The 14,179-nt window shown below is 40.7% G+C and overlaps 2 protein-coding genes across 2 annotated transcripts; both read left to right on the forward strand.

Annotated features, from left to right (window-relative positions):
• Nucleotides 1-290: 290 nt before the first annotated feature.
• LOC124124917 (tryptophan 2,3-dioxygenase-like) lies at nucleotides 291-8,772 on the forward strand. The gene is made up of 8 exons (XM_048403431.1): nucleotides 291-335; nucleotides 622-697; nucleotides 1,637-1,704; nucleotides 2,808-2,873; nucleotides 3,487-3,548; nucleotides 6,072-6,537; nucleotides 8,483-8,548; nucleotides 8,725-8,772. The coding sequence occupies exons 1-6, from the start codon at nucleotides 291-293 to the stop codon at nucleotides 6,175-6,177; spliced, it is 423 nt and encodes a 140-aa protein (XP_048259388.1). The 3' UTR covers nucleotides 6,178-6,537; nucleotides 8,483-8,548; nucleotides 8,725-8,772.
• An 810-nt stretch (nucleotides 8,773-9,582) lies between these two features.
• On the forward strand, nucleotides 9,583-11,753 carry LOC124125289 (tryptophan 2,3-dioxygenase-like). The gene is made up of 3 exons (XM_046488571.2): nucleotides 9,583-9,719; nucleotides 10,987-11,077; nucleotides 11,472-11,753. Exons 1-3 carry the CDS (start codon nucleotides 9,593-9,595, stop codon nucleotides 11,563-11,565), a joined length of 312 nt encoding a protein of 103 aa, XP_046344527.1. The 5' UTR covers nucleotides 9,583-9,592; the 3' UTR covers nucleotides 11,566-11,753.
• The last annotated feature ends 2,426 nt before the right edge of the window (nucleotides 11,754-14,179 follow it).

Consider the following 14,179-nt stretch of genomic DNA (forward strand, 5'->3'; position numbering starts at 1 on the left):
GTAATCAAATACTGACCAACTTCTGGTTTATGCTGTGTTAATTTTATTTGGTAATCCCTGCTGTTAAAACATATACAACATGCATGTACTAGTTGCTTAAAAAGCTCACATGGACTGCAAACTGACATCATGTGGTTGGTTGTCTTCCATACAGATTTGCAGCGTTAAAGTCTTCATAGAGCCACACTAAGGTGATCTGTGTATTTATCGTTCATGTATATTCTCCAGTGAATACTTGCATATACTCAGGTTGTTATTTTATTTCTTTATTGTGCAGTATTGAAAGCAGCATGGCGGGGGTGGAATCTAAGCTCACCTACCACTCCTACTTGAAGGTGAATGCTGTAGTTATTATCAATGTGTTCATATTTAATGTTATGACATTAACATAATTATAATTTCAACAATGTCTCAATGTTTGCACTCTTACACTAGAAGAAAGAACATGGACTGAATGCCAACTCTGTACTTACCATGTGTGCGGTTACGGTTCATTTAATATCAACATGAGCCAAATAACGAATGCATTAGATTGTGTAGTCTTGGGCGTTTATTAATTAAACTGAAGGACACTTTTTGATCATTATAACATATCTATTGTTTTCTTATTACTGTACTTAGATTCCACAACTACTGGCATGCCAAGAGCCAATCACAGACGTCCACGATGAACACGTGTTCATTATTGTCCATCAAGGTAAACTGGAAAAAAAGTTTTGTTAAATTTGATTATGTCTATTTGAGCATCACTCATTTCTGCAACAGTTTGTAAAAAGCCATCTGTGGATGGGTAGTTTTGAGGAAAATAATTGGTTCAATGAAGACTGGGGTAAGAAATGAATTTGTAACCACACCATTTTTGAAATGTGGTAAATGTGTGCCGGAAAAAGCTAATTTATTGATTTTCAGAATAAAATGTCTCAGATACTCATCAAACTGTTATGTATTATGTCAAAATGTATTTAAGTTTTAGAAGTTTAAATCAAATAATATCTAAAAAAATAATGTACGAGAATTCTCTGAATGCTTACGAAGCGCCAATACAGTTCATTTAAGGATATACTATCGCTAACTTAAGACATTTCAATTGAAGATTAAACATATGAAATCAACTTATATTTGTAGGTATAGTTTTCTTTGCTCCTGTTTGTTTCGGATCACACATTTCTTTCTCACAAGTTCCATAACGTAGATCACTCTTTAACTTCAAAGTTATGATTAAACTATGTTTTACACGTGCGGAACATACATGACGTTGATCATATATCTTAAGATTCGAAGACTTATTGATCTAAACTGCCGGGCAGAGAAGGAGCCCTTAAAAACTGGATTTGACCAAAACATTTACAAACGTTACAAGGTTGTAGAGAAGGAGCCCTTAAAAACTGGATTTGACCAAAACATTTACAAACGTTACAAACAGTCGCCTAAGCATTGCAAATCTAAGTTCCTAAACACAACTATGATGCCTGCATCAAATATATCACAATCGAATAACCATTTTTTCTGGTTTCATTTTAGCCACAATCAGACATGGGTGTATACCTTCCTTTTCCCCGGCAATTTACATGTCTTGCCATGCCAGTTGCATTTTAAAATATATAGTTCGCTGAACAGAATGCTGTGTCCGTTTCAGCCTTCGAACTATGGTTCAAGGTCATCATCAATGACGTAACGTCGGTCAGGAATATATTTCACGACAAGGTACGCTATATCTCTTATAGCACATCTGTGACGTCTCCATTGTTTTTCACGAATTTACTACCGGTTGTCAATTATGTACACTTGCAGCATTGATGTGGCGTTTTCCCTTTGATGCCAAGTTGAACACTACAAGAACTCACGATATCCTGTCAATGGGTGGGACCTGCGATACCCTGTTTGAGATATCTATCAATATCTAATTTGGCAAACAAAGGTATCAAGTTTCTGGTCATGTGTTTTCACTTGCTCACGTAGGCCCGTGAAGATCCGGGGTAGAATAGGTCTTCAGCAACCCATTCTTGCCATAAAAGGCGACTATGCTTGTCGTAAGAGGCGACTAACGGGATCGGGTGGTCAGGCTCGCTGACTTCGTTGATGCATGTCATCGTATCCCAATTTCGTGGATCGATGCTCATGATGTCAATCACTGGATTGTCTGGTCCAGACTCGATTATTTACAGACCGCCGTCATATAGCTGGAATATTGCTGAGTGCGGCGTTAAACAGCAAACAAACAAACCTGCTCACGTAAACTTTGTTTCAATTTCAAGTTGACGGTACTCACTGACGCAATATCTGTATCTTTGTTAAAAGCTCACCTGAATTGTGAAGAAATACTAGCGGTAATTTTCAAGGTTGCATCGAAATTTGGTGCACATCTTCTGTTGCACAGCATGTGAACGTGGTATGGGGGATACGACACAATAAGCGAGTAAGCCACGACTGGCGTGTTCTAATATTCTTCTCCCATGGGGATTTCGGAGTAGAATTGGTCCCCAGCAACCTATGCTTGTCGTAAGAGGCGATTTAATGGATCGGGTGGTCTGGCTCCGTGACTTGACCTGTCATGGTATCCCGATGGTATGGATCGTTGTTCATATTAACAATCACTGGATTGTGGGGTCCAGACTCGATTATTTACATGCCGCCGTCATATAGCTTGAACAGTCTGAGTGCGGCTTTAAACAATAAAAACACGCAAATAACATGATTTTACATAATTTGTATGAACATGGGCCGGGGCCTACATTCTTCATGACTAAAGAATTCTCCGTCATTTGTTTATACTTTGGTAATTAAATTGTTGAATGATCGAACTTTAGGCCTGGAAAAACCTCCCTCTACACACTGCCATCAACCGCCTGCAGAGAGTTACGATGGTGCTCAGGGTGAGGCAACAATTGACATACTCTAGATGTTGTTAATTTAGCCTCTTATGCTGTTTGCTCAGGGTACTAGTACCCATTGCTCGTCTTAATACTTGATCGCCATGAATAGTCGGGTTAGAATGTCCGTTTGTTGTTTAACGCCGCACTCAGCAATATTCTAGCTATATGACGCCGGTCTGTAAATAATCGAGTCGCCTCTTACGACAAGCATAGTCGCCTTTAGAAATGGCCTTCGGAAACCCATGCATGCCGTAAGAGGTGACAAACGGGATCGGGTGGTCAGTGTGCTGACTCGGTTGATACATGTCATCGTAACCAAATTGCGTGGATCGATGCTCATGATGTCAATCACTTGATTGTCTGGCCCATACACGTTTATTTACAGGCCACCGTCATATAGCTTATTGCTGACTGTTGTGTAAAACTACAGACATTAACAGCACTTTTCATGTTTATAACATTTGGAGGAGTGGATGGGAACCTTATTGGAATAGTACATGTACATTAAACTGTTTTGAGAGGAGATTACACACATACATTGTTGCCTAGTCGAGGAACATGAATGGTCTGATAACCTATCTGTTCTTCAGAATGTTTCTGGTATTTATTCCAGCATGTTGTGGAACACTTCCGCATCCTGGAGACGATGCCGCCCCTCAATTTTGTAGACTTCAGGTGAGTATATAATGTGCCATATCATATTCACCATTAATATTTGAGGACTGCCTCGCTCACTCAGGCTTAAAAAAGCAACACAACCCTTTCCTTCGACACCAGAAATCTCTTTAGAGTCGATTGTTCGATTCCGTATGCTGTTTCATGAGCATGTGGTTATCAATCATGATTGTGTTCCAGAGACGAGGTGTTATATTGCTGTGATTGTGTTCCAGAGACGAGGTGTTATATTGCTGTGATTGTGTTCCAGAGACGAGGTGTTTCATGGCTGTGGTTATGTTCCAGAGACGAGGTGTTATATTGCTGTGATTGTGTTCCAGAGACGAGGTGTTATATTGCTGTGATTGTGTTCCAGAGACGAGGTGTTATATTGCTGTGGTTATGTTCCAGAGACGAGGGGTTGCATTGCTGTGGTTATGTTCCAGAGACAAGGTGTTATTTTGCTATGGTTATGTTCCAGAGGCGATTTGTTATATTGCTGTGGTTATGTTCCAGAGACGAGGTGTCATATTGCTATGGTTATGCTCCAGAGACGAGGTGTTATATTGCTGTGATTGTGTTCCAGAGACGAGGTGTTACATAGCTGTGATTGTGTTCCAGAGACGAGGTGTTACATTGCTGTGGTTATGTTCCAGAGACGAGGTGTTATATTGCTGTGATTGTGTTCCAGAGACGAGGTGTTACATTGCTGTGGTTATGTTCCAGAGACGAGGTGTTATATTGCTGTGATTGTGTTCCAGAGACGAGGTGTTACATTGCTGTGGTTATGTTCCGGAGGCGAGGTGTTACATTGCTCTGGTTATGTTCCAGAGACGAGGTATTACATTGCTGTGGTTATGTTCCAGAGACGAGGTGTTATATTGCTGTGATTGTGTTCCAGAGACGAGGTGTAACATTGCTGTGGTTATGTTCCAGAGGCGAGGTGTTATATTGCTGTGGTTATGTTCCAGAGACGAGGTGTTATATTACTGTGGTTATGTTCCAGAGGCGAGGTGTTATATTGCTGTGATTGTGTTCCAGAGACGAGGTGTTACATTGCTGTGGTTATGTTCGAGAGGCGAGGTGTTATATTGCTGTGGTTATGTTCCAGAGGCGAGTTGTTATATTGCTGTGGTTATGTTCCAGAGGCGAGGTGTTATATTACTGTGGTTATGTTCCAGAGGCGAGTTGTTATATTGCTGTGGTTTTGTTCCAGAGGCGAGGTGTTATATTGCTGTGGTTATGTTTCAGAGACGAGGTGTTATATTGCTGTGATTGTGTTCCAGAGACGAGGTGTTACATTGCTGTGGTTATGTTCCAGAGACGAGGTGTTATATTGCTGTGGTTATGTTCCAGAGGCGAGTTGTTATTTTGCTGTGGTTATTTTTCAGAGGCGAGGTGTTATATTGCTGTGGTTATGTTCCAGAGACGAGGTGTTACATTGCTGTGGTTATGTTCAAGAGGCGAGGTGTTACATTGCTGTGGTCATGTTCCAGAGACGATGTGTTATATTGCTGTGGTTATGTTCCAGAGGCGAGTTGTTATATTGCTGTGGTTATGTTCCAGAGGCGAGGTGTTATATTACTGTGGTTATGTTCCAGAGGCGAGTTGTTATATTGCTGTGGTTATGTTCCAGAGACGAGGTGTTACATTGCTGTGGTTATGCTCCAGAGACGAGGTGTTATATTGCTGTGATTGTGTTCCAGAGACGAGGTGTTACATTGCTGTGGTTATGTTCAAGAGGCGAGGTATTACATTGCTGTGGTTATGTTCCAGAGACGAGGTGTTATATTACTGTGGTTATGTTCCAGAGGCGAGTTGTTATATTGCTGTGGTTATGTTCCAGAGGCGAGGTGTTATATTGCTGTGGTTATGTTTCAGAGACGAGGTGTTATATTGCTGTGATTGTGTTCCAGAGACGAGGTGTTACATTGCTGTGGTTATGTTCAAGAGACGAGGTGTTACATTGCTGTGGTTATGTTCAAGAGACGAGGTGTTACATTGCTGTGGTTATGTTCCAGAGACGATGTGTTACATTGCTGTGGTTATGTTCGAGAGGCGAGGTGTTATATTGCTGTGGTTATGTTCAAGAGGCGAGGTGTCGTGTTGCTGTGGTTATGTTCCAGGGGCGAGGTGTCGTGTTGCTGTGGTTATGTTCCAGGGACGTGTCGTGTTGCTGTGGTTATGTTCCAGAGGCGAGGTGTTACATTGCTGTGGTTATGTTCCAGGGACGACGTGTCGTGTTGCTGTGGTTATGTTCAAGAGGCGAGGTGTTACATTGCTGCTGGTTATGTTCCAGAGACGAGGTGTTACATTGCTGTGGTTATGTTCCAGAGATGAGGCGTTCCATTGCTGTGGTTATGTTTCAGAGATTAGGCGTTACATTGCTGTGGTTATGTTTCAGGGGCGAGGTGTTATATTGTTGTGGTTATGTTTCAGAGATGAGGCGTTACATTGCTGTGGTTATGTCCCAGAGACGAGGTGTTACATTGCTGTGGTTATGTTTCAGAGATGAGGTGTTATATTGTTGTGGCTATGTTCCAGGGATGCACTGACCGGGATGTCTGGGTTCCAGAGTCTCCAGTTTCGACAGATCGAGAAGCTCCTTGGAATCAAAGATGTAACGTTGATATACCAGGTTATCAACTGAACAGGAATAGGAGTATGGCCGTATACTAGTACGAATACTAGTATCTAAGTGCGTCAGGAATAATAGCTAGTAAATTACAGTTGCTATTTTATTTGAATTATACACCATTATGGATATTGAGTATGTTGAAGTAAGAATTCTTTTGATTTCACTGCATAGTCCCTGTCATTTGTTGTTGATAGCTTTCCTTGGAGTTGTACCATTTCCATATATTACAAATCCTTTTTATACCATTTGTGTTAGCAAAATCGAAAGAAGCATGAAGAACAAAAATATGAAGACAAGAATCCAAAGGATAAGGTGATTCTCCAGAAGGACCCAGACCAAGTTGATGAGGGTACACTCGTGGATGTTGTGCAAGTACGAGTCTTAAGTTATATATTATGATGCTATTCTGTGAAATATAAAGTATTATACATTGCGTCTGAGCAAAGAAAACCTGAATCATATGCCTACTGACTGCATCAAGTCAAACTGATATAAATTTATGCAGGTCCTTACTGATGTTCACCGCATGAAGATCCGGGATAGAATTGGTCTTCAGCAATCCACGTTTGCTCTAAGAGGTGACAAAAGGGATCGGGTGGTCAAGCTCGCTGGTGGATGCATGTCATCGTTTGTTTGTCTGTTGTTTAACGCCGCACTCAGCAATATCCCAGCTAACTGGCGGCGGTCTGTAAATAATCGAGTCTGGACCAGCCAATCCAGTGATTGACATGCTGAGCATTGATGATGCTCTAATTTCATCAACCTTGCAATCACTCCTGACGGGGGAGAGAGCTCTGCATTTTCGGAGATTGTAGCCTTGGCGATGTCTTTATCCAAAAGAGGTAGTAGGATATTTCCTGTGACAACGATGGGCCAAAAAGTCTGTGTGGAGGGTCCACACTTTTGCCTGGTGCGAAATTCTTCTCCTTGCGTTATATCTAGCTGAAAATCTGCTAACATGAGAAGAGCTCCACTTCCCTTCCTCTCTGCCAGTGTCCAAAACTTGTGGAATCGGGTTGTGATAGATGTCAGAGGGGGAAGGTCTCCACGACTGTGCCACAGCATCGGAGGCAGACTTGGAGAAACCGGAAAACCTGCATTTTTACACATGATAGTTTCCAGGTGTATAGGTGGGGATTTTGGAGGCTTCCGTGGAATACCTTCGATCGTGGCTGACGGAGCAGATCAGGAGGTAATGGGAGCTAGCTATGGGTCTGGTACTGGTCTGACACGTTGCAAAATGTTGTTAGCGGAAGTGTCCCAAATCGTCGTTACCCACTTGAAGACTTGGGGATGTGGAGATCACTTCGTCGACATGATCTTGTTCCTCCGGCATAAACAATCAGCAAAGACGGATAGTTTTCCAGGAATGTGATGTCCGTCCAATCTGTAGCTGATCTAATGAAAAGAATAAATGAATAGTCTCCTTCAACAAACACTGTGACTTCGTTCCTCCCCGTCGTTGTAGATAGGCTACTACAGTGATGTCCGTAGCAAACAGTACCGACGACAGACGCAATCTGAATGTCCAGGATTCAGTTGCGTGGTAAATCAAAAGCATCTCAGGCAGTTTATTTGAAGCGTTTCGTTCGTCTAGATCTACCCATGTTCCTTTGACGATAGTGCCATCCATGTGAGCCACCCAACCCTCTCCGGATGCATGGTGTAGAGGTGGTGGTCTGGTGGTGATGGTTGACGTTTGGAATCTGTCAATTTTGTCTTGCCGAACATCGTTAATGATGTGGTGAAATTGATTATTAAATAGCATTTGGGCCGTGACGGTTTGGGATAACACTGGGAACTGGTGCAACTGTAGCCTACCTGCCTGATAATTAAGATATGTTTTATGGATGACAACTTCTTTGTTTGATAATGATGCGACATTTCGGTATAGATCCTTACACCGCAAACCACAAAACAATGTGATACACAACTGTATCCTACCTGCCTGATAATTTAGATATTTTTTTATGGATGACAACTTCTTTGTTCGATAATGATGCGACATTTTGGTATAGATCCTTACACCATTGTCAAGCAAGCCTGTTGCAGCTTACACACACAGGAAAGAAGTGACGATTCATGCCATGTGCAAAGGGTTGTGCACAAGGAGTGGATTACCAAACAACTGGTTGGGGTGATTGACAATGAAACAGACGTCTGTTGAAAATTTAAAGATTTTTAATGGCTGTGATTTGACAGAGGGAAGGTATTCAAAGGAATTTGTACTATATACCAGCAGAAGCTGCACAAAGGTGAATGTTATCTTACAACATAATTTGTTGCTACGTAATTGATGTGATTTGTGCTGATACAGATGTGGCTTGAATCTACTCCGGGAATAGATGACGAGGAGTTCTGGGCAAAGTATAGTCAAAACGAGGTAAATATTAATTCAGTATAATCATGAAACAGCACACAAGCAGATTCATATGGTCGATGGTAATAAATGTATTAAACAAAATGTATGTATTTAATAAATATGGCTACACTGCACAGGAACTTGTTGAATATCTTACTCTTTGAACTTTTGTTAATATAAACATTCATTTTGAACAGAAGGTAGACCTGAGACCTTTGCTTGATCAGTCAACGAGTGATAAAGGTAAACTTGCATTTCATTCCTTAGAAAGGGTAGTTACAGTTAATGTTTTATAAGATGTAAGATATGCTACATATTTGTCTTTGTCAGCATCACGATCTTCACGCCATCAAGTTATTTCATAATTATTTTTGTGTGTACATCAATGAAAAACCAATAGATTTTATTCTCTCATCTAAGGTTCAGGACAATTTGTAAAAAATGAAGGCAAATGTCATCTGAAGTTTACTGAGAAAACGATATGTGAAATGGTGGACTTACTCACAGAAAACATGTGTTTGAAATTATGGGATAGGATATTTAGGCAAGAAGCAGCAATCTCCCTCCTTTTTGGTCTGTTCCTGTACACATACAATTTCTGTGGGGATTGGCAAAATCAAAACATGGGAGTTTGGCAAGACTCCAGATATATTGATTATCTTTAATCGTTCAGTAATTTCCTCCCACTGATTTACCCAAATGAGCTAGAAATAAGAGGCCAGTGAAACCACCTCATTTGTATCATATTTAGATCTAGTCATTAAACTTCAGAGTGACAAATAACCCTCCACACGACTGTATGTCAAGAGGGATGACTTGAACTTTCTCTTTATGCTAAGCAATGTTCCTGCAGCTGAAACCTTTGGCGTCTACATTTCAGATCGTTTGAGGTACAATCGAACATGCTTTTTTTAGAAAAAAATTAAAGAACATCCCACAACTTTTGCATAAACGATACTCATGATATAGTCGGGTTGGACTCTTCTTTCAGCGGGGATTTCTTATATTCACGAAAAATGTTTCGTCGCTTTTATCTGCCTTGACGTCATAACAGGTTCCTGGCAAATGAGTCAACGGTCGCTGAAAGGAGCTCTACTCATCATGCTGCACCAGGACAAACCTGAGTTCCAGATGCCGTACCAGTTCCTCACACTGCTGATGGACATCGATGTCGCCCTCATGAAATGGCGGAGTATGTACCAACCCATATATACACCCGGAAATTAATTAGGCAGCCCCCGTTTGTTTTTTACCATCTATATCTAACAACATGGTGTCACTCGCGTTCATTCATAAATAGGTAGGAAAAATAAATGCCATCTGGAAGATGAGGCTCTTGACTTATGAAAATGATGGCAATGTTCAATATATTATTTGCGGGACAAAGACACTTTGCCCTGGCTACATTAGAGTCCAGATTAGAATCTACTGAATGTTTGAGACATGCAGGCAATGGATCCATCTGTCAGCTGTAGCAGTTACATTCCATCGGGAATAGCAGCAATTGACTGTACCAGAAAACTAATTGTGGGAATCAGAAGAAAGGAAGAGGACCGTGGCGGTTACAGGGATACTTAATTAATTTCAATTTGTATAATAAGGACGCGTATCCATGTTTCAACATTTTGTTTATAAAGATGCTATTATTAATACATAGTGTCACTTCTCTACATTTACAAGCTGCTACATAGGAAGATATTGTGTCCTCTGAAATTTTGAACTGATATTGACTTTTAAGAATGAAGTACTTCTAATATGTCCAAATCAACCAGTGCCTTTAAGTGAAGCTTGAGGGCCAATATGACTTTTAGACCACTACATGGTTTTGTGGATAAAGGGTCTGCCTCTGGAAAGTCGGTGGTTTGATCGCCAGCCACGTTATACCAAACGAAGTTAAAAGATTGTTCTTACTGTTACCCTGTCTGTCATTCGGCATTACAGAGATAAAACAAGAACTTGTTGGCCCCGGATCAGTGTACTAAACTGCGGCATTGTGTTTCAGTGGGCTAGCACTATGAAAACGGCATAAGTCCTGTCTAGTGCAAGTAGATACATGCAGACATGTGGAAATGGCATTAATCTAGTCTGTACAAAAACACACACACGTCGCTATATAACTGCAAATATCAACTCATCTTGCCTTGGCAGCTCTTGCCACGGACCACAAGGCCTGCCTATGGCCAATATGACAGTGTGAGGTACTTACGGCAAGATCAGTATGAAAACTACCATTCGAAATCATAAAAGTATTGCATTAGATTTGAACAACTTAAGGTCATCAATGAACAGAATGCTTCTTCTGAAATGTTGGTCTTTATTTTAGCATTTGATTATATTGGAAATTACAGTGATATTGTTGCAGACCTCTTTGCATTTACAACAAAGTCTGTGTGAATTACCGAGTATGCTGCGTAAACTCTGTTTCCCCAACTTTCTGATTACACGTCCTGCACACACAGGTACCCACATCCACATGGTACACAGGATGATTGGTCAGAAGCAGGGCACTGGGGGCACTTCCGGTTACGACTACTTGCGAGCTACCTTCAGGTACGCCTACATCTGTCACTGATATCCAATAGGAAACGCCAGAAGGATACTCAGTAAACATAACAAATCTGTGTCTGTGTGGTTTCAACAAACCAAATTGCGGTTATAAAATTTATGTGGCATTTTTTTATGGAGAAACGTTACAAACAAATATGTACATGTATGTACTTGTTTACTCCTTTATTCTTTGCCTGTCTTTATCCTCAGATGCGATTTAAACATCTTATAGTGGCATTTTTGGATCGTACAATAACTATGGCCTATGTAAATCGTCTTTCCATAAAGGAAATCATCATTGAGTTGTGTGCATTTTGTTTTACAAACATTAACTCATCCTCAAAACTTAAAATTAACTCAAACGCATCTTCTTGACATTTTGTTTTTGTGGTTGCAGTGATGATTACAAGGTTTTTCGGGACCTCTTCAAGATGGCAACATACTTACGACCTCGAACGGAAATTCCCGAAGTTGCTACCCAACGTACCTAAACGTGGCATCTGATGATATAGCCAACCAGTCTCAAACACGTTTTCCCTGACACACACACTCACTCACGTACGCACAAACACCCATATAAGTATGACCAAACGTTTATATTATGTATATGAATTGACTTTTGATCTAAATTCGATCTTTTCGATTAATCCTCATATACATCGATCTATAATATATGTTTTTCATTCAATATCAGTTCAATATGTATGTTGAAAAAATAATTGAATTTCAATGCACAGATGAAACATGAAACCTTCTTTATGTTTTTGATATTGCTATTGACTTTTGCTGTTTGCTTGTTGACACATGTTATTTATTTGCACAATAAATATATATGAAGACCAATCAAATGTGTTTGTTTAGTATTGAAAGTAATAACTTTTACTGCAGTAGATCAGGTTCAGGGATCAGGTTGTCAAGCTCACTGACTTGGAAGATGCATGTCTTCCAGTCCCAATTGCGACATCGATGTTCATGATATCTGTCACTGGATTATCTAGCCCAGATTTGATTATTTACAGACCGCTGCCATACAGCTGGAATATCGGAGTGTGGCATTAACTAACTAACAAAAACAAATTACATACATTCCTGTTTTGGTTGACAATCAGCTTTAAACTATTTAGAATTTCACAGACGTCCTTTTGACAGCCATCATTTCTAATAGTTGTGGGGAAAACCCTTTCTTGTACAGAAATGCAACTGCGCATGCGCGAGGCGGGAAAACGTGAAGTCTTTCACCAAACAACCTTTATCAACTAGATGCAGACATATACGGAAGGTGGGAGGTACCTAATTCCTGATGTAATAGAGGTACTATTCTTAGAATTACACCAAAATATAACTATTGTGTGATTTTGACATACTCTCCTTTATCCAACGAATTAAGAAATGGTGTGATAATTCCTTTAAATACCTTTCCTCTGTTACATCATGCCAGTATACACGACATAATAGTATCCATTACCTCATCTAGAGATGCCATTTCCTACTGATGCCGTCACATTCGTTTCCAGTCGGTGATATTTACGTATATTTGACATAATTTCCGGAACTGATGTCTCTTGTGACTTCACTCCTGGTGGCTTGTGAATTGATACATCCGAGACTAACATGTAACTTGTTGTAACTTTCTTCCCCTCCCCTCTTCATTTTTTTCTCAAAAGAAAAGGGATGGAGGGTTACAGGCTTACTACTAGGGTTAAAAAATGTCATGCAAGAATAGGTAGCCAGACTTGCGACTAGAGTTATGGTCCCATTAGCTCTGCAGCTTCCCCATGTTTGTGTGGAGAGTTGTACTTGCGATAGCTGTCTGCTATGATGGTTTTGGGCCATCCTGTCACAGGAGCCATGGTAATATCCTTTTCGGAAGAAGGCTTGCACTAGATAAAAAGTCTTTCTTGAGTATACTATCTCAGAGCTCTGATCGGACATAGTAGCCTGTCAGGATTATCCAAAATTTTACTTAAGGGCTCAGTCACACATTCTGGATTTTTACTGTCGTCCTTGATAGGACCATTCCCGATTAAAATTTGTCAAAAGCCAGATCAAGATCCTGTGATTCGTGGTGGGAAATTCACAAACAAGCAGATAGTGTTCAGGAAGCGTCACATTTCAGCCGTTTCCAGCCGAATTCGTCGCTGTTCCCCCGTACTCATCCGATTTGCATCTTCCGCATGGTAAAAAACGACCGAATCTGTTTCGACAGCGTCCCGATTCACCCGAATACGATCCGACAGAGGTTAGACAGTGACCGGACAGTGAACCGACATAGATGGTTTGCATTCGGCGAGATCTGGACGAAATCTGGACTCAATCGACAAGAAACAGCAATGACCAATTCATGTCCGTTTATCACGACAGCGTCCCGATCCACAGGACACCGTGCAGACATCACAGGTTATTGTTACGATTTTTATCCTATACAGCAGAATCTGTCACGACATAGTCACGATTGTAATCGGACTAGACAAAATCGTCCGAGTTTACCGAATGTTAGGGGACGCACCATACTGTCGGGAGTGCTTGGCCCATCTCTCTGGACCTTTCCGATCCGTAGGACTCTGTTACGAACGTATACAGTTGCGTTCAGACAATGACAGGACATTCAAGATCATTGAGGATAGTAATCCGACTTTTTCACTTTTAGTGTCATAGCACTGTCTGATCTCAAACGAGAGCCATAATCGGCACTGTGTGAACCTGGCCTAAGGTAGAGATCGTGTATTCTACCATGACACCGAAGAATGCTTGATTCTGATTGGTTTAAATGATCTTTTCTTTTTGCTACGGAAACCCTTTTTAAATATTTTAAGCCTTTTCACACAAAATAACAAGTGCATGAATACATAGATAGCCTACACATTGATTAATAAAAAATGACTGTCAATCACCTTATAGGAACTGTTAAACGTATCGATATTTCCTCGCCTGGTCTCTAATAAATGTCATCTCCGTCAACCACCACCTGTAAAGATTTGGCAGGAGGGGATTTGAAAGACCATCAGAAAACACTCCTCCCTTCGAAGTCACAGCTTATCAATTTGATGAAATTCATTTTAGGACACGCACAATTAAGAAAATCATACAAGAACCTCTATTTCCGAG

This window comes from Haliotis rufescens, unplaced genomic scaffold (assembly GCF_023055435.1).
Source record: "Haliotis rufescens isolate VD_foot unplaced genomic scaffold, xgHalRufe1.0.p SCAF_3, whole genome shotgun sequence".
Taxonomy (NCBI): Eukaryota; Metazoa; Mollusca; class Gastropoda; order Lepetellida; family Haliotidae; genus Haliotis; species Haliotis rufescens.